This window comes from Scomber japonicus, chromosome 3 (assembly GCF_027409825.1).
Source record: "Scomber japonicus isolate fScoJap1 chromosome 3, fScoJap1.pri, whole genome shotgun sequence".
Lineage (NCBI taxonomy): Eukaryota > Metazoa > Chordata > Actinopteri > Scombriformes > Scombridae > Scomber > Scomber japonicus.
The window spans coordinates 18,064,703-18,086,654 of record NC_070580.1 but is presented as its reverse complement, the minus strand read 5'-3'; the positions used below and the strand labels follow the sequence as shown (position 1 = coordinate 18,086,654).

Genomic DNA, 21,952 nt, shown 5'->3' with positions numbered 1-21,952 from the left:
GAAATTATATCTCAATTTCAACATATGCATCAAACGTTACATTCTTTTTAACTCAGCAGGTGAAAGTGACGCAAAGGAAACTGTTACAAGCTGTTTTCCAGAGATGCAATCTAAAAGCATTTCACAGACCAGCGTCTGTGGCTGAAAGTTAATCTTGTGTCAACCATTTCCCTCTTCTGTCCTCCACACAGGTGTCTGATCTGAAGGTGGTTATAGACAAGAAGGATGTACCAGTGGCTCCTGTGCAGAAAGCAGAGAGAGGTGAAAAAGGAGACAGGGGTGAATCCGGACCAAGAGGACCACCTGGTGTAGATGTAAGTGTGACTAAAGACATCTTGGAGGCTTAATGTGAAAAAAACCCCAAAAATAAGAAATTGTTCAGTTGAAGCATTTAATTCTGAAGTCTACCAACATAATTAAAATTTTAAGATATTTGATGATTAGTTCCTGGTTCCTGTTGTGCACTAGGGTGTTCGTGGTGTTCCAGGAGAGAGAGGAACAAAAGGGGAACATGGGGAGCGAGGACCCATGGGGGCGACTGGGCCTATAGGACGAGCCATTGGAGAGCGAGGACCAGAGGGTCCTTCAGGACCAGCTGGAGAGTCTGGCAAGCCAGGTATACCAGGTGTTCCTGGGCGTGCTGGGGAACTCGGGGAGGCTGGAAGACCAGGAGATAAGGTAAAGAGGAAAGAAGGATCTAAACAAAATATTTTCTTACGGACTAAACGTGACCCTATTAACATTGTATGTCTGTGTTTCAGGGCGACAGGGGAGAGAAGGGTGACAAAGGAGAAGCTGTGAGTGCTCAAGTTAGTTTGATGTAGTTGAATTTGGTCCTACATATCATAGCAGTGTTGTAATTAGGTGAGAATTTCTTGTGTTTATCAGGGTAGAATCGGACTAACAGGACCAGCCGGCCCACAAGGTCAAAAGGTGATGGCCTCCTCATTCTTGATGTAGTAAAACATTGAGATTCACCATTGACTAAATACAAACGAAAGACTGGGGTTCAAAGGCATTTGTCTGTCTATTTCCTGTAGGGAGCATCTGCTGAATCAGTACTGGTTGGTACACCTGGTGTCAGAGGCCCTCCTGGACTTACAGGACAGAAGGGAGAGCCCGGTGTTGCAGGACCACAGGGACCTAAAGGAGACCGAGTAAGATTTTCAGATAATACAAATAACACAAAATCATATTATATGTTTCTAAATGCTATTTTGATGTGTTGTACAGGGTTTTGCAGGGTCTCGTGGCGATAAAGGAGACAGGGGGGAGTCTGGAGATAAAGGACGGGATGGCTCACAGGTGAGCTGGTTTTCAGGTGTACTCTAGTTAGAGTAATTACTAACTTGTTAGATAAGAAATGTAGTTTTTTGTCTTCTCATTCTCGATTGTATTGCCTGCTCAGACTCTAAAGATGTGATGAAAAGTCATGACATTTTTGTGGTTTGTCTTTCAGGGAATACCAGGAGAACCAGGTAAACCTGGTCAGGATGGGAAACCGGTAAGTGGATATTGTGAGCTAAGTTATTTTTAAATTTTATTATGAATTTTTCACAACATATTAACAATGTTTTCGGTCAGAGACTATGAATACCTAATTAATATTTCTTTCCACGACCTTGGTGGGGTTTTTTTGTCTTATGAAAGCAACCCTAAAGAGCTAAGCATATATGTTAATATAGTTGTAATATGTTAACCTACTATTTTGTATCCTGTTATTATTGTGCTTTTTTAAAAATGTGAGTGTTAATGTACAAGGTAGACATATTGCACCTGATTTCCCCGTTGAAAATGAAACCAGCAGGATTCCAGGCTCCATCAGTGGACATATGAAGGTTTTATCTTTTCACTTATTGAACCATTCATGGTGATCAATAAAAGCCCAAACACACTGCTGGTCAAATTATGTTAATCAGCCATGGCTGCTTGTGTGGCTGTGAGAGTAAATATAAGGAGAGAAGAGATATTTAAAGAACTTCCTCACAATTTTTGTTTTCCTTCCCTCCATGTCGGAGCAGGGTCTGATAGGACTTGCTGGTCCTCGAGGCCAACCAGTGAGTAACCAGTAACCAAGGGGCCTTTTCTCAGGCTTGATCTGCAAAGTTTAGTGACTTGGTTGGCTGCAAGCACTAAGCTCCAGGCTTCAGATATCTTTTGCAGCTGTGCAGCTAACACCTCACTCCCTAACTTAATCTCTCACCTTGTATGTATCTAATCTCTTTTCACATCCTTTTCTGTGTCGTTTGTTACCCCTCTTCCAACACTGTTCTATTACCCCCCCCCCCCCCCCCCTCCTCCTGCTCCTCCTATCACCTACCTTCCTCTGTCTTTCATCCTTTCCAGGGCTTGCCTGGGTTCCCAGGAGTTCTAGGCAGACCGGTAGGTTTTATGCTGCTGGCTGGCATACTTGAGCTCTGGGAGAGGGAGGGTTGGGGGAGCCTGTCACTGAGCTATCAGGATAGCATTGGGAAAAGGAGGGGGTGGACAAAAGCTGATGAAAAGCCAGTGGGCTTCAACTTACTGTAGACAATAAATAGCTGGATCTGCATTTAACAACAAGAGACTAAAAACAACCTACCATCTTAACCAAATTCTATTGGAAACATCCTTCTGGGAGCTGGGAGTCAGACCTTGATAGATTCCTCATGAAATATTAATCAAGACCACCTGTCTCCAAAGCACCTGTGTCAAACTCAAGAGTTGAATTTTGAAGTTGAATTTTTAAATGTGTAAAACACCACAGATTTGTTGGTGGAGATGAAAATAAGTCAGCTGACATCCCAAGCTGGAGTTCATGCCAGGATCCATTGTACAGTAGTGGGGGGAATACTAAATTGGGTGCACTCCAAAAAGTACTGTGTTGTTGCTTGAGTCTGCTTATCGTGCATGCAGCTGTGCCTGCTGTCTGTTGTGTGCTCATCCCTCTCACAGCACTGTCTTTTAGAGCTTACCATGTGTGTACCACTGTTGACATTGTTCATCCTTTATGTTTGCATTGTCCTACCTGTTAGTCAATCAGATTTTTATGTTTTTCATTATTGAGAACATAAATGTAAATGAAAACGTCCATAATCATTTGAAGTGCTCAATTTGTATAAACATATTTATGGATAAATATGGTTCTTAAAAGAATAGTTTGGCATTTGGGAAACATATTTATTTGCTTTCTTGCAAAAAGTTAGATGAGAAACTGATACAACTCTCATGTGTGTCTGTAAGGCTGCAACCAACAATTATCAGTATCCATAGATAGTTATTTTCTTTAGTGTTTCTTTCTGTTCAGTGTATTAAATGTCAAAAAGTACTGAAATGCATCATTATCATTATTCCCTGGAGCCTAAATGAACATTTTCACATTACTTATTTTGTCTGATGAACAATCAAAAATACAAGATGTTACATTTACTATAATATAAAACTGGGAAAAGTCAGTCCCGTGAATTTATAGCATTTTTGTTTTTAAAATATTGTGTCAGTAATCAAAAATGTTGCCAAATTAATTTCCTTTGACTAATCAAATAATCAGCTCTAGAGTACTACCATGTATAGTGGGTGTCCATAGTGGCCACACTGGAGGTACATCAAGCCATGAAGAGCATCCAAATACATTAGCATAAACGCTGATAACAGGGGCTGGTCAGTAGCTTAGGTAGAAATCACAGTGTGGATGGGACTCCGGCGGGCCTAACCCATCCAAAACCAATCATAGTCAAATGTTTCTGAAACAAAATGTTTACTGATAGGCCATTACAACTGTACTTACCTGACTGCACCACATTTTAATCATACAAGACTTATACATCATGAGAGGTAATGTTACAGGCACCAAGTCGCTTAACCTTAAAAAAGTAGCTAGCTAGTAGAAAGTCAGCTTCTTTTCCTTTGGACTGAGTGAAAGAGGAGGAGCTGCTCGCAACTTGGCATTTGCAAAATGCGCTGCCAAAATGGACACAAAAATCTGACCTATCAACATTATCATATGGTAAACAAGAAGTTAGAACAGAAGCCCTCTTATTGGGTGTGCATGAGTGCCAAGTGGGTGAGCCCAGGCCCACCTAGGCTGATCCCCAGTGTCATGCCTGAGCCTGGCTCTGCCCAAAGGTAACAAATTGGCCTACCAGCACCTATTGAGCTCACTAAAAGTTGAAGTGTAAAAGCAAGTCTCAGACTTTTTGGACTTTTCTTGTGACCACAAGTTTGCAAATCAATTAGCGGAGATGCCAGTAGATCATACAGTACAAATACAAGAGTGATATTGATCTTCTCAATTAACTTATCAAGAAAGCAACTAAGCTTTTCCAAAATGCTGACCCTCTCTTTTAAAAGTGGACTGTGTGCTATGTGTAGTTGTTGAGTATTTTATGATATGCATGTACTGCATTATATGACCTGTAATTTGCTTCTAGGGGAATCCAGGAGAACCCGGCGTAAGAGGGCCAACTGTAAGTATCATGTACCTTATGCCTTCACATTCACTGACTCTTAAGAACAGCAACAGTTAATATGTTGATGTATTTGTTTCAATTAGGGCCCCATGGGTCCCAATGGGCTTCCAGGTCCATCAGGTGTGAAGGTGAGTTTGCTTATTTTTAATATGTGGCTGTTAATGTATGAGCACTGAAATTCATTTTTCGTTCATTACTTGCTGACCAAACTCATGAAAAATTGTTTTTCACAGGGTAATCAAGGAGAGCCTGGTGTTGGCGTCCAGGTAAATACAATGATATGTAACATATTTTTAGACAAAACAACATCTTGATATGTCATTGTCTAGATTGCAGTGTGTGAGTTTGTTTCTCCTCTCTGCAGGGTCCTCCTGGTGCCCAAGGGAGCACAGGTCTACCAGGACCATCAGGTCCTCCAGGAGCTGTTGTAAGTGTTCCCATAAATCACAGCTTCTCCACAGGGGGAGAAATTCATGAAATTCATTCAAGAAGTTGTGCATTATATTGTGTAGCTTCAGACCAATGTATTTATTTCTCCCTGCAGGGTCCACAGGGCCCTCCGGGACTGTCAGGGCAAGTGGTGAGTATGAGGTCCTGATCTAGCTGCTACTGTTGCTGCACTGTGGCATACAGTGAGGAAATATAAAATGGAAGTTTTGTTTTTGTTTGTTTTTAGCCTGAGGCCTTTCATTTGTAAGTGAGAGGTAATTAAATAAAAATGCTAAAAACAGAAGAAAAAGAAAAAGCTGTACCGAGCGCTACTTGATAAATGGCTGCTTCAGCTGTGTTTTGTGTTCATAATTTGAAAAAATAGTTTACATTTCCTTCAGCTGCAAAACAAGCAACTCCCTCAGCATGTCATATTTGCTTTATTGGTTTAAAAAAATCAAGACTGACAACTACAATCAACTTTTCAACCACTGCTTTTTAGTTTTCATTCGTAGCATTCTTTCTTTTCAGCTGTTTGTGTAATAGGATCTTGCTCTTTTATGATAAAGATATTATATTAAGAAACTAAACCCTGATTGTGAAGAGGAGGTTTTATAAGCAAAAACAGGATATCAAATATATATCAACTATAAAATTATTTCTTTAAGATTGGTTTCTTGATCTCTTTTCTCTAAGACACTAAGAAATATTTTCCTGTTTTAGTCATTGTGTAAAATTTGCTGTTCATTATTTTCCCAAGCAAACCAAAAGTGATAACAATAACTGGTAACTGACCAAATGTTGGTGGTCGTTTCTAGAGGTCTAGGTAGATAGATGCCTGGGTTTATCTACAAAACTTACTGCTCTGTGTGCTACTCCTCAGGGTGAATCAGGTAAACCTGGGGTCCCTGGAAGAGATGGGGTGCCTGGCAAAGAAGGAGTACATGGATTACCAGGGAAGCAGGTGTGTGTCTCAGTATGTGCCAGTGTTTGTGTTTGTGCCATGTTGTTGAACGCGTATCTGTGTTGTGCACTATGCTGTTTTTATCAAGTCCTCCTCAGTGTCATCATTTTGTAATTTGCTCCTCAGGGCATTGCTGGACCTCCAGGGCTGCCAGGCTTAAAAGGGGAGCAGGGAGACAGCGGTCCTCCAGGGAAGGTGAGTACATGCTGTATCTACCAGTCAGCCCCTGGCTAAAAGGACGGTCAATGAAATTGGTTTTGTGGTTGCTTTTATTGGATGTGATCTCAGCTACAGAATGATTTTCCGCCTGAAGTAATAAAAAAACATTTCTGTAGTGCTATTATTAGCCTGCTTCCACTGCATCATCTGATGCACAGCACTTGGTGATGGGTGCCCAGGCGGCTGTTCTTTCTCCACCTGGGGCTTGGGCTGCCTGTGCCCCAAATTGTGCTTCAGATACATCCCCTTGCAATTTGTACACTTTTTCAGGTTGGCCAGAAGCACCACTGTTTGTGGTTTACATGCTAGTGTTGTCACTGGCCTGGGTATACCCATGCTCTCATTCCAGCGAGATTCTACTTCACTCAGAAAGTTAGCATGGCCACCAAGACAACATTTTCGCCTGAGATAGGGAACCAATCACAGAACGGGGAGGCGGGCTCAAGACGATGACGACTGTAGAGCAATTCTGTTTACATCCAGCATGGCGGCCACGGAGGTGCAGCAACTGTTTGAAGCAGCAGTAGATTGTGTGCTAAATAAATTGGAAGGCAAGTTCACTTTGAAAATAGAAAAAAAACCTGCGCTACATGATTTTACCTTCATAAAATGGATGTGTTCGCGCTGCTCCCTACAGGCTCTGAATACGTCATTGTGTATCATTGATGTGATTGGCTATAAGTTTGTCCAGTAGCGTACAGAAGCTTTTGATCGACATTCGTTGATCCCGCTCAAATACGAGGAAATGAACGGCTCCTCACCAGACCCTACCTCAATCTCACATGAGATTGACTGGTGTTAGCCAGGCTAAACTGTCACTATAACGTTTGATAGTTTAACTCTCATATCTTTGAGTGGTTCTTGGAGTGAAATTGTCATTGCACTTGGAAATTGTATTTCATATAGCATAAGCAAACACAATCACATACAGTTACACTAAGCTGGAGGTACAGCAGATAACCATTGACATGGTTGCATGTCTGTGTGAATGACATATTTCCCCCCCTGGTTATGTAAACAATGTGGCTGGCTATGTACTTATCTGAATATCTGCAAAAATATGGGGTAAAACAGCTTCCTCTTCTATTGAGGCTTTTGAAAATGAGGCAGTATGTAATGCAAGAATCTTCCTCTGTGATTGTCTCAGTGAGATTTCTCTGTTACTCGACTGTGATTGATTGACATTCAAAGAGCAAATTCTCTGACCCAGTAAAAGGTGTTTTCACATGTGTGAAACTAAAATATTTTATCACTCGATTTTCAGAGGTCTGTTATCTGGTGTAGTTCAGCCCTTGAGTTTTTTTTGTGGAATAATGGAGGGGGAAAGCCCAGTGGAGGCATATAGTACCTCCTTCTCTAAAAATAACGAGCCAACTATTAATGTGAGTCCTTGCATAAATTTAGGGATAATTGCCTTGTGTTTTCTACTTCTACTAGACTGTAAGTCTGAAAGTGGTAGAAGCTGTTCTGGATAATTGTATGCCCTGCAATTTATATATATTTTATAGTGGATAAGATGGAACATCTCTAGTTGGTCAGAACCTCATTATGCACTCTACCCTGCTATGTTAAAAAAGAGAGGACAGATATATTGTGTAATATGGGTTCAAGATATTGTCTGGTGTAGTTTGTAATACCGGCACAGGTTCCCCTGTGTGTAACAGTGCAAAACAATTTGATCTATAAGGTTAGGTCCAAAATATGCTTTGGCAGGGCTCCAGACTGCGACCAAATGGTTGCATTTTCAACCTTTTTTTGAGACATTGTGAGTATTTTTTACAACTACTCACACGTGTGCGACCTGCAAATTTGAAAACGAGTCCGCCAATGTTGTCTCTTCCGTCACATGATGACGTCTGTTTCTGATTACGGTGGCAGCTGATCACAGCTGGATCAGCTGTCAGTCGGCCTTAATGGCTATAGCGGCTTTTGACACTGTTTGTGTCTGCACACGTGCTGATACTAATAATGGTGTGCAGTCATCACTGACCAGCAGTGTTTTTCTCTCTGCAGTCTGTTATATTATATATTATATTCTAGTTGTTTGACAGACACTTGCACATGGACCTGCATTCCTGCTGTTGTAGTCCACTATGTCCTGTGCAGAGATTCCTGCTGGCAGAATGCGTTTGTTATTTATTCATTATTTGTCTGTATTTATTGATATTCTGATTATGAATGGATTATTTAATAACCCAGAATCTGATCATGGTGTTTTTTTTAACATTGAAAATAGTTTATCAGGCTAAATGTTTGGGCAAAAATGTGAATAATTGCATTGCAGGTCGATTTAAGGTGTGCCCCTAAATGTTCTGCCTGTTCTCCTAACATTTTCAGTAAGGGTCTACAGTGCTCATAGTAAAAGTTAGTCTGGAGCCCTGTTTGGTAGACTGTTTACCTGCTTGAGCATTAAGCATCACCTCCACTCAACTGTGCTTCTCAGTGCTGCTCGGCCTTCAAATTGACACCACTTTGCCTTTGACTCCTGAACATTATTTCCTGCCTCCTGTGGTGGAAAGCAATTAAGTACATATCCTCAAAGTACAACTATGAGATATTTCCATTTTTATTGACTTTTACATTGCTGTATTGGTGCTTTTTCTGAAGTACCTGAGTACTTCTTCCACCACTGCCTGCATACAGATGTCTGTATTTGAATGACTGCAGACATCTGTTATGAGAGATTGGCTCGGCTTGACAAAGCTTGAGCCAATTCCGTCAATGAGGATCTCAATTAAGCCTAATCTCAGCTCAGTTAGAGTAACAATGACAGAGAAGGCCGAAACCTTAATCACTTTGTCATTGCAGGGCACATTATGTTTATATTGAATCATGTATATATATATTTACATTATCACAACACTGAGTATGCACTGATATATCCAACTCTTTTTTTTTATCATATAAAGGTATTAAAGTGTCATCAATCCATTCATGTCCAACTTGTTGGCACATTAATGCATTCATCTCCTTTATTATCTCTATTTCTGGTGCAACAGATTTCTCTACAGTATGTGTGAGCCATTGTGCGAGCCATGTTTTTGCAATGCTAAATTTAAGGTTTGCTGCTAGACTTCATAATGTCATGTATTAGCATATAATGGCTGTTTACTCACAACTGTGTTTTCTGAGCCTTTAAATTTTAAGTCAGTGAATTAAGTTTGTCTGTACAGAAAATGAAGATGAACAGAAGTTGGTGAAAAAGGAGATGAACAGATATTTTAGTGATAAAATATTTGGCTGCATGTAGAAAGACTCAAGTTGTTCAGTTTCACATTCAAAGTACATGTTCTTCAATCATGGAAAGATGTCAATCACAACAAGAAAACATTAAACAATTTTCCCTGTTATCAGATTTGCTTTGTTGCTCCAACCCAATTTTTTACTTTTCACTTGTTGTTTGTGAAACTGTCACAACACCATGCTCAATTAAATCTCAACTCGAATGTGAATTCATAACGCACATTAAAAATAACAGTTGTGCAAAGTGCTGTATAATCCAAATAACAGAAGTCATCAACAGACAAAAAGATAACTCAATGCAACTCTTACTGAGTTTAAAGGAATAATAATAATTTAAAAACAGGCAGTGTAGGGGACAGCCTAACAGACTTCTAGAGTTCAAGAGTTTGGGGACAATAATTGCAAAGGTACGATCTCCCTGTGCTTCAACACTGATATAAAGACAACAAAAGGCAATTGGTCAGCATACCTAAGTCACCTTCATGGGACATATGGGTGTAAAGGCTCAGAGAGATAGGTTGGAGCAAACCCATTTAATATTTTGTATGCAAACAATAAAATCTTAAAATCAATCCTAAAACCTACAGGGAGCCAGTGGAGGAAGGCCAGTACAAGGGAAATGTGCTCCCGCCTGCATTTTACTGCTGCAGTATTCTGGACCAATTGTGAGGGAGGACTGGAAAACACCAATGTAAAGGACATTACAGTAGTCAAGTTTATAGAAGATAAAAGCATGCATAACCCTCTCAGAGTCATTAAATGATAAGAATGACTTGACAACTGAGTTTATCTTTTTGTCAGAATTACTGTCCATTATCACACCTAGATTTTTACAGTGGGTTTTAAATATGACCCCAAGGAACACAGGCAGATAAATTTGAGTGTCAGCTGCAAAACACCTGAAGCTTTTCTTTATGGCAAGTTCAACAAAATTTTTCTTTACAACTATTTGCATAAGGTTTTTTATAGTTATTATCTGATTGTAACTTCTATCTTTTCTAATATCTAATTCAGTGTTTTTGGCTTGTATTTGACAAATACTGATACTGGTCACCACCAAAATAGTGAACAGAGTATATTGTCATGAATTTTCTCATCATATCCTGGATGTGTTTTTAAACTCATCCTTGCATGGAGCTTCTAGTTTTTTTATTTCCGGTGTGTGGCAAAAAATACACAAAGTTGGAGATTTCTTCTCAGGCACTCTGTACTCCTGCTCTTTGTAACACGAAGCATGACGGGTCTCTCAAATAGCGACAGCTAGGATCAGCACCTTGGACAGAGCCACAGTGACTCTGTCACTGAGTTCACTAGTTTGATAAATAACCAGGCAACACTTGTCCATCTGTTTAACAGCTCCACCATTTGTTCTCACACAGGCACACACACACACACACACACACACACACACACACACACACAGAGGCACAAACAAACAGACACACACCAAACATAGCATATACACATTCAGTAGAAATAGAAAACAAGGGAAAAAAGTGCCATTGCATTTTCCAGCACCACAGTTGCAACATACTTTCAAAACAAACAACATTTAAAGCTTTGTAATATACAGCTGCAGGCCTTTTTGGTGTCAAGAGTAATCATTGATTCCTTTTGACCCAGAAAACTTTTTTGGAAGGTGTCATTCTATCACCAAAAAAAGAGCTGGCATCGGATCACAAAATAACTCCTTACTGACAATATCAAGAGCAGAGCAGATTGTTCCTTGAATCACAGCCCAAGATGTCTTTCAAATATTGTCAAGTACAATTGAATAGATATATGAGTAACACTATACTTGCATCTTTTAAATAAGTAGTTAAAAAAAGACAGCGGAAGTCGTGGATTTTTTGGATGTCCTTGCTGAAGACATTAAAGCTCTCAATCTCTGAGGGCAGGAAAAGCTAATAAATGGCCTGATGTGATATTTGATGAATACCAAGGCTTTTATGTTGTTTCTAGAAAAAGGACTCATACAATGCTGCAAAGGTAATAACTATTATTTTCTGCATTTATCTGCACTCTCACAGGCTGTGGCTGGACCTCCTGGACCTAAAGGAGAGAGGGTGAGTCACTGTTTAATGTCAGTAACGTGGAAGGAACTACATCCTTTTTTAAGAACTGAATTTAGACACATAGTATATTCATTTAATGCAGTATAATCCAAAAATTAAATACTTATAAATTTGTACAGGCTGAAGCAGAACACATCAGCTAAATGTTACAGCAGAGATGACAGTATTTTCCTGGTTATGATTGATTCAGGGTCTTTCCGGTCAAACACTGCCAGGTATAACAGGCGAGAGAGGTCTATCTGGTGAAAAGGTGAGTTCAACTAAGCCTGCTCTCAGTCAGAGATACAGTGACACATGTTTATTGCTTTTTCAAGAAACCTTTTGGTCACTGCTGTCATTCAGGGTGTAAGAGGAGACAAAGGTGGTGCTGGCAGCAAAGGAGAAAGAGTGAGTATGATCATCCTGCAGAGCTACAGGTATGTTTACATTACAAGATGTTCACCTGTCTAACAGCAGTCATCTGTACATCTGTTGTCATAGGGTGTGGATGGTGAACCAGGAGAGCCCGGAGAAGATGTGAGTAACCAGCTTCCTCTTTCTGTCTGTGGTGTAGATTTAGACTGTGATGTTTGCTTTTAAACAAACTCTCACTCTGGATGTGGTTTTGTTGTGTATGTCTCCACACTGTCACAGAATAGGAAATATTTGTAATAATGGTATATTGTTTAATGGTTCATTTGAACAAACATGATTTTATTTGCTTGCCTTCACACACATGTGGAAATTATTATTAGTGTCACATGTGTTTTTCCATTTACAGGGAGTACCTGTTTTTTCTGAATCAAACCAAATGTGTTCCAATCAACAGTTTGCATGTATGATCCTTAATAAATGTTATTTTGTGTATTCAGTATGCACTTATGGGAAGAAAATAATAATAATAATTATAATGCATTGCACACTGTGTGATGAAAGTCTCTCCACCTTCTTTTTAAAAGCATCAATTGTATTTGAGTCTGATCTCCTCTGATACTCGAAGTTCTGATTATTTGTCGTCCTTGAGGTTAATGAGGCGTGTTAACTGTAATGACAGCCAAGCCGCTGACAGTGCACTCCAATACTGATGAAACGTGTCCTCACCTGCATGATAAAAAATGCCAAGCTTATATTTTCAGGGCAGAGAAAAAATTGTAGCAACAACTTTTCTTTTTTAATTGTAAAATTAATTTTTTCCAACATATCCTCATTTGTTTGTCACTCAGGGGGCACAGGGACCTTCTGGGCCAAAAGGAGATAAGGTGAGCTTGTTTGTCATATCTGTTCTAAAAAACTTTCTGCAGCTCAAAATCTAACAAAATACATGTGACAGCAACGTTTTCATTACAGGGAGAAAAGGGCATAGGACTGGTGGGTCCTCCTGGTCGGGTTGGGCCTCCGGGTTTGAAGGTGAGTAATTGGATCTGTGTTTTTAGTGCACTGATCAGTTAGTGTGGTTTATCAGACATACCACAGATCAAAATTTAACTTACTTTCAGGGAGATCTAGGCCATCCCGGGCCAGCCGGTCCTCCTGGGCCACAGGGGAAGTCAGGTGATAATGGACAGCCCGGTGTGAGAGGAGAAACTGGACAAATAGGACCTCCTGGACCACAGGGGGAGAGGGTCAGTGGAGCTTCTGGTTGCAAAAGACTTCAATGTTTTAGTCTGAATCATTGTGGTATGATGTTCAACTGATGAAGTCTCATTTTCAGGGTCTCCCAGGCTTTGCAGGTCGGCCAGGAAATGTGGGAGCGCCTGGTTCTCCTGGACCTCTTGGAGAGGCAGTGAGTTTAGATCCTGTTTTTATTACTGTGTGATTGGTTCAGTGAAGAGCCACAATATTTAGGCTGGACCTAGTGGTTGATGTGTTATGTGTGTTATTTGTGATGTGTATCCAGAAAGACAGAGATGATCTGTGGATGTTAACAGACAATGTTTGTGATTAACATGAACTTGTTTTCTAGGGCTCTCCTGGTACCAACGGGGGCAAAGGAGACAAGGTCACTATCCACACCGACATGTATTTCTGTCTATCTGCTTACATGCTAATAGCTTTTATAAGAGCATGCATATGATGTTTTTGGGCAGGGGGAGGTTGGAGTGGGAGTTACAGGACCCAGGGGAGAGAGAGGAGATCCAGGATCCAGGGTAAGATCTCATCTACACATCCACCTTTAAAGAAATCTTCCACTGGATGATGGTAGCAAACTAATACAGGTGTGTGTCTCTCATGTCTTAGGGCGAAGAGGGTCGCGCTGGCTTGGATGGGGAGAGAGGACCATCTGTAAGTGTATCAAGTGTTTGCTTTTTTTGGGGCTTTTGCAGAGCCACGTCACCAGAGCTTTTAGGATCTCTTAATGGGTTTTTTTTTCTCTAAGATCTATGGAAGCATGAAGAGGAAAACAGTTGAATAAATCTTTATTCTTTATGCATTACAAAGCATGTCTAGTTTATAACAGCTGTTCTTCACAGAATATGTTTTATCAACCTGTTCGCAGTGATTAATCAAACTGTGAATCTCAGGTGTCAGATCATTATTGTGATTTCACTTCTGTTGAGCAAGAAAAACTTGAGGCCCAGGGTTAGAAATATGTTGGGTTTTTTTTCATTGTAACGGTAAAGGTGCAATGTGCGTGTGTGTGTGTGTGTGTGTGTCCATCAGGGTCCTCCAGGGATTCGTGGTATTCGGGGAGAGAAGGTGAATACTATCAGTCCTTTTCCCATTTTTATATATCATCATGCTGGCTGTGTCCCCTAAGTATTCTGCTCATGTAAAGCAGTGAATTAAATTGACATGCCTGAATGATCTCTCTCTTCCTCCCCTTTTTTTTGTCAGGGAGACATCGGGCTGCAAGGTGACAAAGGAGAGAAGGTTTGTTGTGCATTTTAACATATACTAAGCTCCACTACTACTATGTTTGACAATGACACAAAAAGATTTTTAGAAAATGGAAGAAGAGGAAAATATTTTATTCTGTTCAGAGCAGGGGAAATTCATGAATACACATAACTACTAGTGACAGCTTCAGGATAAGTACAGTATGATGTCTTGGTGTTTTGGCTTTGGGTTAAATCCAGATGTTTAAAGCTGTACTGTCGCTCACAGGGGGACACTGTGCTGGTGGGAGGACCTGCTGGAGAAAAGGGCAACAAAGGAGAACAAGTCAGTGAATGCCTCTGTTCATCAAAGTTAAATATTCACAACTGTTCTAACAATTCAAGGTATTTGAGTTTGCTTGTTGTAGATGTTGCTGTCATTCTGTTGTAGGGGGACCGAGGGCCCAAAGGTGTGCAGGGAGAAAAAGGGGTGAAGGGTCAAGAGGGTCCTGCAGGGGAGCAGGTAAATGTGTTGCAACTAACAAATATTGATTAATCTGATTAATATTTTTTTGATTAACTGGTAAATCAGTTGCTCAATGAAATATTGGGAAATAGTGAAAAATGCCATCAATTTAAGGTTATATCCAACATTTGTGGCATTTGCTGCCCTAAAACTAGCAAGTGTTATGATAATGATGATAAACAATGATTGACTTTAATTAATGAACACTGTGACATTGCAATAACTAAATCTTAGATGAAATGTCACTGTATTGATGTCATAAATGATCAATATCCATCATATCTCCTGTCATCAGGGTCTGAGAGGAGAGCCAGGAGAAAGAGGATCCACAGGCTTCCCTGGTGCCCGTGGCCCAGGTGGACAAAAGGCAAGTGATGCTGTGCATGGGTGATCATTGTGATTAAATCAGTATCATATTAATAGCAAAGCCAGTCAGTAGTTAGTGCAGGTTATAATCTACTGCTGTAATTGCTGAAATTGTGTCTTCTCTCTGCAGGGAGAAGCAGGCCAACCTGGAGTACCTGGTGAAATGGTCTGTCTTCCATCCCTATACAGATCCTTCATTCTCCTCTCTCTTTAGTGGACAGAATGAGGGCTGATGTCATGTTTCTTTTTCTCTAGGGTTTACCAGGAAAAGATGGCATGCACGGGCTTCAGGGGACCAAGGGAGAGACTGGTATTATAGGAATGAGAGGAATCAAGGTATTTTCAGTGTGTGTGCCCGCACATGCGTGTGTGTGTCTGTGTGTGTGTGTGTCTGTGTGTGTGTGCATGACACATTGCGTTTGTGTGGTTTCAACCTTGAAGTATCTTTCAGGGGTGGGTGATTATGGTCACAACTTGATAATTGTATGAAATTGATATGATTGCAGAAGATTAACACAAACTATGTAAAAATGATCTGTTTTCATCATTATGATGACAAATACATGAAACAAAAGATTGCGCTCTGCCCACTAATCAGAGTGAATTTACATTTTGTTTCACTTCATTCATCTGAATTCTTTTTGAATCACTGAACAAATCAAAGAAAACGGGTTAGGTTTTTATTAGTTAATCATTATTCTGCCTGCAGAATTTTGTTATTTGACTGTGCTTTTTTATTACTTGAGCCGAGCAGACAGAAGACATACAACACATTTAACCAGCCATACAAGCTTCAAATATAATTGCAAGCATTTCTAAAAAGGTCAAAATTTGAAAGTTTAAAATAACTCAGTGGGATGAGATGTTCATGTTTTAAAACAGATTTTACTGCATTTATCTGGTGCAAAGTACTGAGTTCAGTACAAGTTCAGTATTTGCTCATGGGGTATCAAGAGTTATTCAGTCTTGGGAGCTGGTCTGATGAACGGGAGTTTTAAATTTGAGTAGAGATGTAATATACTGAGGCAGCTTTAGTAGGAGAGATGTATAAACAAAAAGATTGTGTGTAGCCATCTTGTTCATACTGTACACAATTATGAGAAATATATTCATCTCCTATAATGAAATGCAGGGCACAGTGCATGCATCAAGATGATTGAAGGTGCAATGAGCAGCACAAGAGTACCTCCATAGTCAAGCAAAAACATGATGCGTGATAGAGTGATGTTTCTCTCAAGTTCAAGTTCAAGTTTCTGTTCTCAAAGTAAAAGTTTATTCCAATATAAACAATATATATATACACTACCTTTAGTCTGTGTCAGCTTTCACTAGTACATTGTAGGGCTGCAACTTATGATTATTTTCATTGCTGTCATTGACACCAACGAAAAAATGAAGAAAGTTATTGGACTGTCAAAATAGTTGCCAATTCATTTTGGGTCAATCAACTAATTGATTAATCGACTAATCAGAGTCTTACTGTAAATCTGTAAAAAAATAAATAAATAAAAAAAAATAAAAAAGTTTTAGTAGTTACCAGAAAAAAAATAAAATAAAAAGAAAAGGTACTTTTTGAGATAATAGTGTGCTTTCAGAAAATGTGCATGTTGATTTAGAATGGCTCGGCCACTCAGGGTCCTCTGCAGCTGTATTGGCACTTATCTTGCTTTTACTTGTAATTATTGTCTGGACACCTATTATCAGCAAAGTAATGGCATCCAGTTTTGCGTCATATTTGTCGTTTGGAATTGTGCTCTAAGTGCTGCATCTTGTTCACTGTGTGCGTAAATGCTTCAGCCTGAGTGGCAGGCAATGTCCGTCTGTGGTCACTCTGTCAGGCCGGTTTGATGCGTTTTGTCCCACTGTGACTCACAAGACTCTTCATGTGTCTCTGCCAATGATTCACCTGTGTGTTTCCAGGGTGACCGAGGACTCAAGGGCGCTTGTGGAGACAGTGGACCCAAAGGAGAGAAGGTGAGATAGCGAGACAGACAGAGAAATGGGCTTGGAACGGTGGAAGGGGAGAAGAAATAAGACTTTGTTGTCATGAATATGTCAAACTTAAATGAAATGAAATGAACCAAATTAATCATATATGAGTCAGTATGGTAAGCAACTGAAAATGAAACGAATGTGTGTTTGTGATCAGGGGGATGCTGGGATTCATGGGCGATCAGGCCTACCGGGAAGAAAAGGTGAACAGGTATGACTAATATATCTGGCACAATCACAGGTATACAGTATGTCACCATTTATCTCTGTATGAGTCAGTGTCACCAGGCATGCTGTCTGTGTTTCCCAGGGTGATGTTGGACCTCTTGGGGCTCCTGGGTCCTCAGGAAAAGAGGGACTAGTGGGTCCCAAGGTATGTACCGTGTTGGGATTAAACAAACGTTGCTTTGTACAGAAAATGTTTCCAAATGTAAGATCAAACTGATTTTTTTTTGTGTATGTAGGGTGACCGTGGTTTTGACGGGGTGGCAGGACCCAAAGGAGCTCAGGGAGAGAAAGGTGAAAGGGTGAGTGTCTACTCTTACTCTTACTTCTCTTATAGTCCTAAACCTTGATAAGCAATATCTACATATTTTGCATGCACTCTCAAATACACAGATTCACACATCCTCACAACTATAAGAATCTTTCAAACACACAATTAACTGTCTTCATGCTTCATGTAGGGTCCACCTGGTGCACCCGGCCCTACGGGTCCTAGAGGTGTGGATGGAGCCTCTGGCCTGACTGGCACTCAGGGACCGGCTGGTGCTAGAGGTCCTGAGGGGCTCCAAGGACAAAAGGTAGCAATTCATACAAATTCTACACCCTGATCCCATGTTATATTTAAAAAGGCAGAAGTCTGTTGAAACGAAGATAAAATAAGATCAAATGAAACTTCATTGATGAATGACGATGATGATGAATCGGGTGTGATCTAGCAAATAAAAATACTGTATAATGGAAGTAAAAATAGACAAAAGGATAATTTACATGACTAAGTAAGTGCACAAAATAGCAGCAGTCAGAGGTGTATCTGAGCAGTGTAGCAGACTGGCAACAAAGCAAAAACTTTTGTTCCTGACAGTTGTGAAAAGTGTGATGAAAGACTTTTTTTTTCTGTTCTTGTACACGTACGCCTCGTCCTCCTTGTTCACCTGACTGTTAGTTTTCTTTGATTGCTTCATGATGATCGACAGTTTGATGAGTCTTGCGTTTGACTGGCTCGTCTGCTCCATCATCAAATAAATGAAGAAAGCTAGCTACAGTAGTGACAGCAGAGCAGAGCCATTTCAAGTCTCTCTTGTCAATGCAGATTTTTAAACCAAGACACTTTATTGATTCAACCTAGTTGCATAATTTTCTGAAAGCAGCTTTTTTTTAGTGCAGCTTCAAAATATATTTTACAACACATACAATATATTAGAGCAATACTATGTAAGAGTGCTAAAGCAAATGTGAAATGACTGCATACTGCATGTACAGTACAATTGTATCCCAAATAACCAGTTTATTTGTTGAGAGCCTTATTATATCAGGTGCAATACTACAATTTAAATACTATGATTCCAAAACTGTAGTATACATGATAGTATGAAAGGTATATTCTCTGTGCTCGCATCACAATGAAATCACTTTTACAGTGGAAGGAAGCATCGTACATAGATAATAAAGAAGAAGATACTGATGGCATTTTTACTGGTAATGTAAGTACACCTGTCTACTGTATATATATTGCATGCTGTAATGTTTTTTCTGTGTGTCAGGGAGAACGAGGGCCGATTGGTCCCGCCATGATTGGTCCACGCGGTATCCCAGGGATCCCGGGAGAGCGGGGGCAGCCGGTTAGTGTCACACTTGTCTCCTTCTGTCTCTTGATTGTTTTCTTGGCAACCGTCCTTGATAGGAAACTACTTGCTGAGATCATCGAAAAATTCCTACCATCATACAGAACTCAATTACTTGTTGGTGCCAAATGCATAAAATGTTTCAAAGCGGCATAACTCTCCTGTGAGCTCCTCAGCTTTGACAGTTAAATTTGTATGGAGCAAAAACTGGTTATTTGAAATGACAACCAGATATTATTTCAGCAAAGCTTGTCTATTTCAAATGATTGCATATTATTCAAAGTCACTTTTGTTGATTTAATCTCTCACTTTGACTTTGCATTTAGTTTATGCACAGCACCTGGTCTCAGTCTAATGAATTAATGTGCTGCAAGCCTCTCTGCGGGTTGTGTGTGTCCTAATACCTGTCCATGTTGCAGGGAGAGATGGGCCCAGATGGAGGCAAGGGTGACAGAGGAGAGCCAGGCATGACGGTCAGTGCTTGATCCTTACCGCAGGGCTCAATCTAAAGAAGTTGACACCAAACACCAAAGCACTGATACACACATACTATACACAGTTAGAGTTGAAACTGTCTTGTTTGTAAGTGCGTTTTGCTCTGTTCCCCTCTTTCATTATGAATTCAGGAGGATGAGGTCAGAGATTACGTTCGCTCAGAGATGAGTCAGCACTGTGGTGAGTCTTTTCATGCAGCTTGCATCACTAATTTAGAACTATAGTGTCCCCAAGTTGAACTTCAAATGGTAATTACAGCATATGAGTGACAGCTTTAGCCAAATTCTATTAAAGTAAAGTGCAAAAGGATTTGTTGTGAACTACATAACTATAACTTTTTTAACTGACCTTTGTTATTCCCTCTCTTTCTGCTTCCTTCCTGTCCATCTGCCTGATCCTCAGCGTGTGGAGGTGAGTGAGCCATTTGACTGCAGCAGAGGAAAGGGTGGACAGACGGGCTGTGATTTTGCATGAGTCACAGCGGTGTGCTATACCGCATATGTCGTTGTAGAGTCTGTAGTAAGAGCAGGATATCTCTATTGTTAAAGAACTGGAGTGCATTTGCCCTCCTGCATATGTGTGCAGCTTAAATGAATGAAATGCATGATCATTTAAAACTCATGCACAGAAACAAAATTTAGTGCCGGAATTTGTTTTGAGCAGGTTGCTTATGAAATGGATCTTAAATAATCTTTATATAATTTATATTGACTTTATTGAGATTTTAATATATTTAGATTAATACATGTTTAGATGCCTAGGTGCAATGCTCTGACAAAAAGAGAAAATGTTTTACTGTATTGTATGTGACATAGAAATACTGGATTTACCATCATCATTTATCCAGTCATTACATAAAATCAAAATGTATTCAAAATGAAGTGAAATTATGTGAAATATATTAGTTATTTATGGGTACAAGATAAATGAAAACCCTTAAAATGATCCACTTTTCCAAAGCTTTAACAAGTGTGTTGCTGTTGAAGCTGCTAATCAATGCAAGATTTCATCAGTGTTGTGACACAGTTGCAGCAGCATGAGATAAGCTTTTATGCTGCATACTTTTTGAAATCAAGTTTAATGCTTTAAGATCTCGAGTGAGAAAATGTAATACCCTTTCCACAGCAAGACAAAGCACGTTAGGGCCGATATTTATGTTAATACTGTCAACTTGATAGCATTAATAGGGATATTTTTCTATCTCCATATAACAATCTTATGTAAAATCTCAAATGCAATGAACTGTGTCCTACTGTTACGCTTTAAATAAATCTTTCGCACTCACAGAGTAGGCTACCATTAATTCTCCACTTTAAGATACATTCACGCAACAGTATATCTACCTTTCATCCGCTTTAACAGTCCGTTAAATCTTTAAACACCAGCTAAGCAGTCATGAAATAAGAAGGTTGCTCCTCTCCTTCATGTTGCAGCTCTGCACTAAAAACATAATTATCCAGATTCTAGCAACTACCAGAAATAAAAGAAGACCTTGTATCTTCTCTAAAACTGGCCAACTGTCTGTGACAGAGCATCATCTGTTCTGTTTTCTGTAATTATTTAATCATGTTACCTTCGTGACAGCAGGTGTATGGAGCCAAGACACTGCCAAGACATGCCATGAAAGAAAAAACTTTGAAAGTTTGAAACTCCGTGTTTGAAAGCGTACAAAAGATTTGAAACTTTGGACCTAAGTTTGAAGGTGTATATAGTGTTTTGATAGGCTGAAAAAAAATCAAATCTCTGAAAACATTATTTGTATTTGAATTTTCATTTCAAATCTCTGCAACTTTTCTTTGTTTTTTTTTCACAACTAGTATGAAAGCATCAGGCCTTTTAGCATTTTAGTTCAATAGCTTCTAGACTATGTGGCCTAATCAACTTCGGATCACATTGGCATGTCTGTTTTTACTGCCTTGGAATAATATTTTGAAAACCCGGAAGTTTGCTAGCTGTGTATCAGTGGACTACGTGCATTTGCCATACAGTATATCCTGTAATACGGGCGCACTTGAAATGTTGCTGGTTTGACCCAGGTTTGCCCACGACAAGAAGAACGACAGCTCACTTGACCGCAGGCATGGTAGCATGCTAATCTTCTCATCCGACTTGTGGTTGTTCTTGTCTCCTTCTTCTGTCGCTTTACTGGCATGCTGTCCTACTCTTGCTTTGTCACAGTGTTGGTGGAACAGTCTGTCAATCTCGTGTGGTCCGACATGTCATTGGACTATAAGCTTACTTCAGCAACCAATAGGCTGAAAAGGTTGAAAAATCCCGCCTCCACTTTTCACGTTATAAAATGAAAAGTTTCACGTTATAACATGATACTGATCTGTTTTTTTTCCTTTTTCAGAGTTTCAAATCTTTTTTCAGAGTTTCAGATCTGTTTTTTCACTTTCAGACATTTTTTTTCAGAGTTTCAGATCTGTTTCTAATCTTTTTTTCAGAGTTTTTTTCAGATCACCATTTACAAGGTTTCAAAACTAGATAACAAAATTATACTGTGGGAGAACAGTGCCAAATTTGAAACTCTGAAAATGTGTGATTGAAACA

The 21,952-nt window shown here is 39.7% G+C and overlaps 1 protein-coding gene across 1 annotated transcript in view; it reads left to right on the top strand.

Moving 5' to 3' along the window:
* Positions 1 to 21,952, top strand: part of col7a1 (collagen, type VII, alpha 1) — a 52,048-nt gene that overhangs the window by 26,482 nt on the left and 3,614 nt on the right. The window contains exons 72-113 of the mRNA XM_053315507.1: positions 192 to 314; positions 469 to 678; positions 762 to 797; positions 889 to 933; positions 1,041 to 1,157; positions 1,234 to 1,305; positions 1,460 to 1,504; positions 2,022 to 2,057; positions 4,410 to 4,445; positions 4,532 to 4,576; positions 4,682 to 4,714; positions 4,813 to 4,875; positions 4,993 to 5,028; positions 5,761 to 5,841; positions 5,968 to 6,036; positions 11,334 to 11,369; positions 11,569 to 11,628; positions 11,721 to 11,765; positions 11,859 to 11,894; positions 12,581 to 12,616; positions 12,705 to 12,764; positions 12,854 to 12,979; positions 13,069 to 13,140; positions 13,321 to 13,356; positions 13,445 to 13,504; positions 13,596 to 13,640; positions 14,019 to 14,054; positions 14,193 to 14,228; positions 14,463 to 14,519; positions 14,625 to 14,696; positions 14,995 to 15,066; positions 15,196 to 15,231; positions 15,321 to 15,401; positions 16,986 to 17,039; positions 17,215 to 17,268; positions 17,368 to 17,430; positions 17,522 to 17,584; positions 17,744 to 17,860; positions 18,824 to 18,901; positions 19,324 to 19,377; positions 19,531 to 19,579; positions 19,802 to 19,810. Of these exons, the coding sequence (XP_053171482.1) occupies positions 192 to 314; positions 469 to 678; positions 762 to 797; positions 889 to 933; positions 1,041 to 1,157; positions 1,234 to 1,305; positions 1,460 to 1,504; positions 2,022 to 2,057; positions 4,410 to 4,445; positions 4,532 to 4,576; positions 4,682 to 4,714; positions 4,813 to 4,875; positions 4,993 to 5,028; positions 5,761 to 5,841; positions 5,968 to 6,036; positions 11,334 to 11,369; positions 11,569 to 11,628; positions 11,721 to 11,765; positions 11,859 to 11,894; positions 12,581 to 12,616; positions 12,705 to 12,764; positions 12,854 to 12,979; positions 13,069 to 13,140; positions 13,321 to 13,356; positions 13,445 to 13,504; positions 13,596 to 13,640; positions 14,019 to 14,054; positions 14,193 to 14,228; positions 14,463 to 14,519; positions 14,625 to 14,696; positions 14,995 to 15,066; positions 15,196 to 15,231; positions 15,321 to 15,401; positions 16,986 to 17,039; positions 17,215 to 17,268; positions 17,368 to 17,430; positions 17,522 to 17,584; positions 17,744 to 17,860; positions 18,824 to 18,901; positions 19,324 to 19,377; positions 19,531 to 19,579; positions 19,802 to 19,810 (2,590 nt within the window). The remainder of the gene's footprint in view (positions 1 to 191; positions 315 to 468; positions 679 to 761; positions 798 to 888; positions 934 to 1,040; positions 1,158 to 1,233; positions 1,306 to 1,459; positions 1,505 to 2,021; positions 2,058 to 4,409; positions 4,446 to 4,531; positions 4,577 to 4,681; positions 4,715 to 4,812; positions 4,876 to 4,992; positions 5,029 to 5,760; positions 5,842 to 5,967; positions 6,037 to 11,333; positions 11,370 to 11,568; positions 11,629 to 11,720; positions 11,766 to 11,858; positions 11,895 to 12,580; positions 12,617 to 12,704; positions 12,765 to 12,853; positions 12,980 to 13,068; positions 13,141 to 13,320; positions 13,357 to 13,444; positions 13,505 to 13,595; positions 13,641 to 14,018; positions 14,055 to 14,192; positions 14,229 to 14,462; positions 14,520 to 14,624; positions 14,697 to 14,994; positions 15,067 to 15,195; positions 15,232 to 15,320; positions 15,402 to 16,985; positions 17,040 to 17,214; positions 17,269 to 17,367; positions 17,431 to 17,521; positions 17,585 to 17,743; positions 17,861 to 18,823; positions 18,902 to 19,323; positions 19,378 to 19,530; positions 19,580 to 19,801; positions 19,811 to 21,952) is intronic.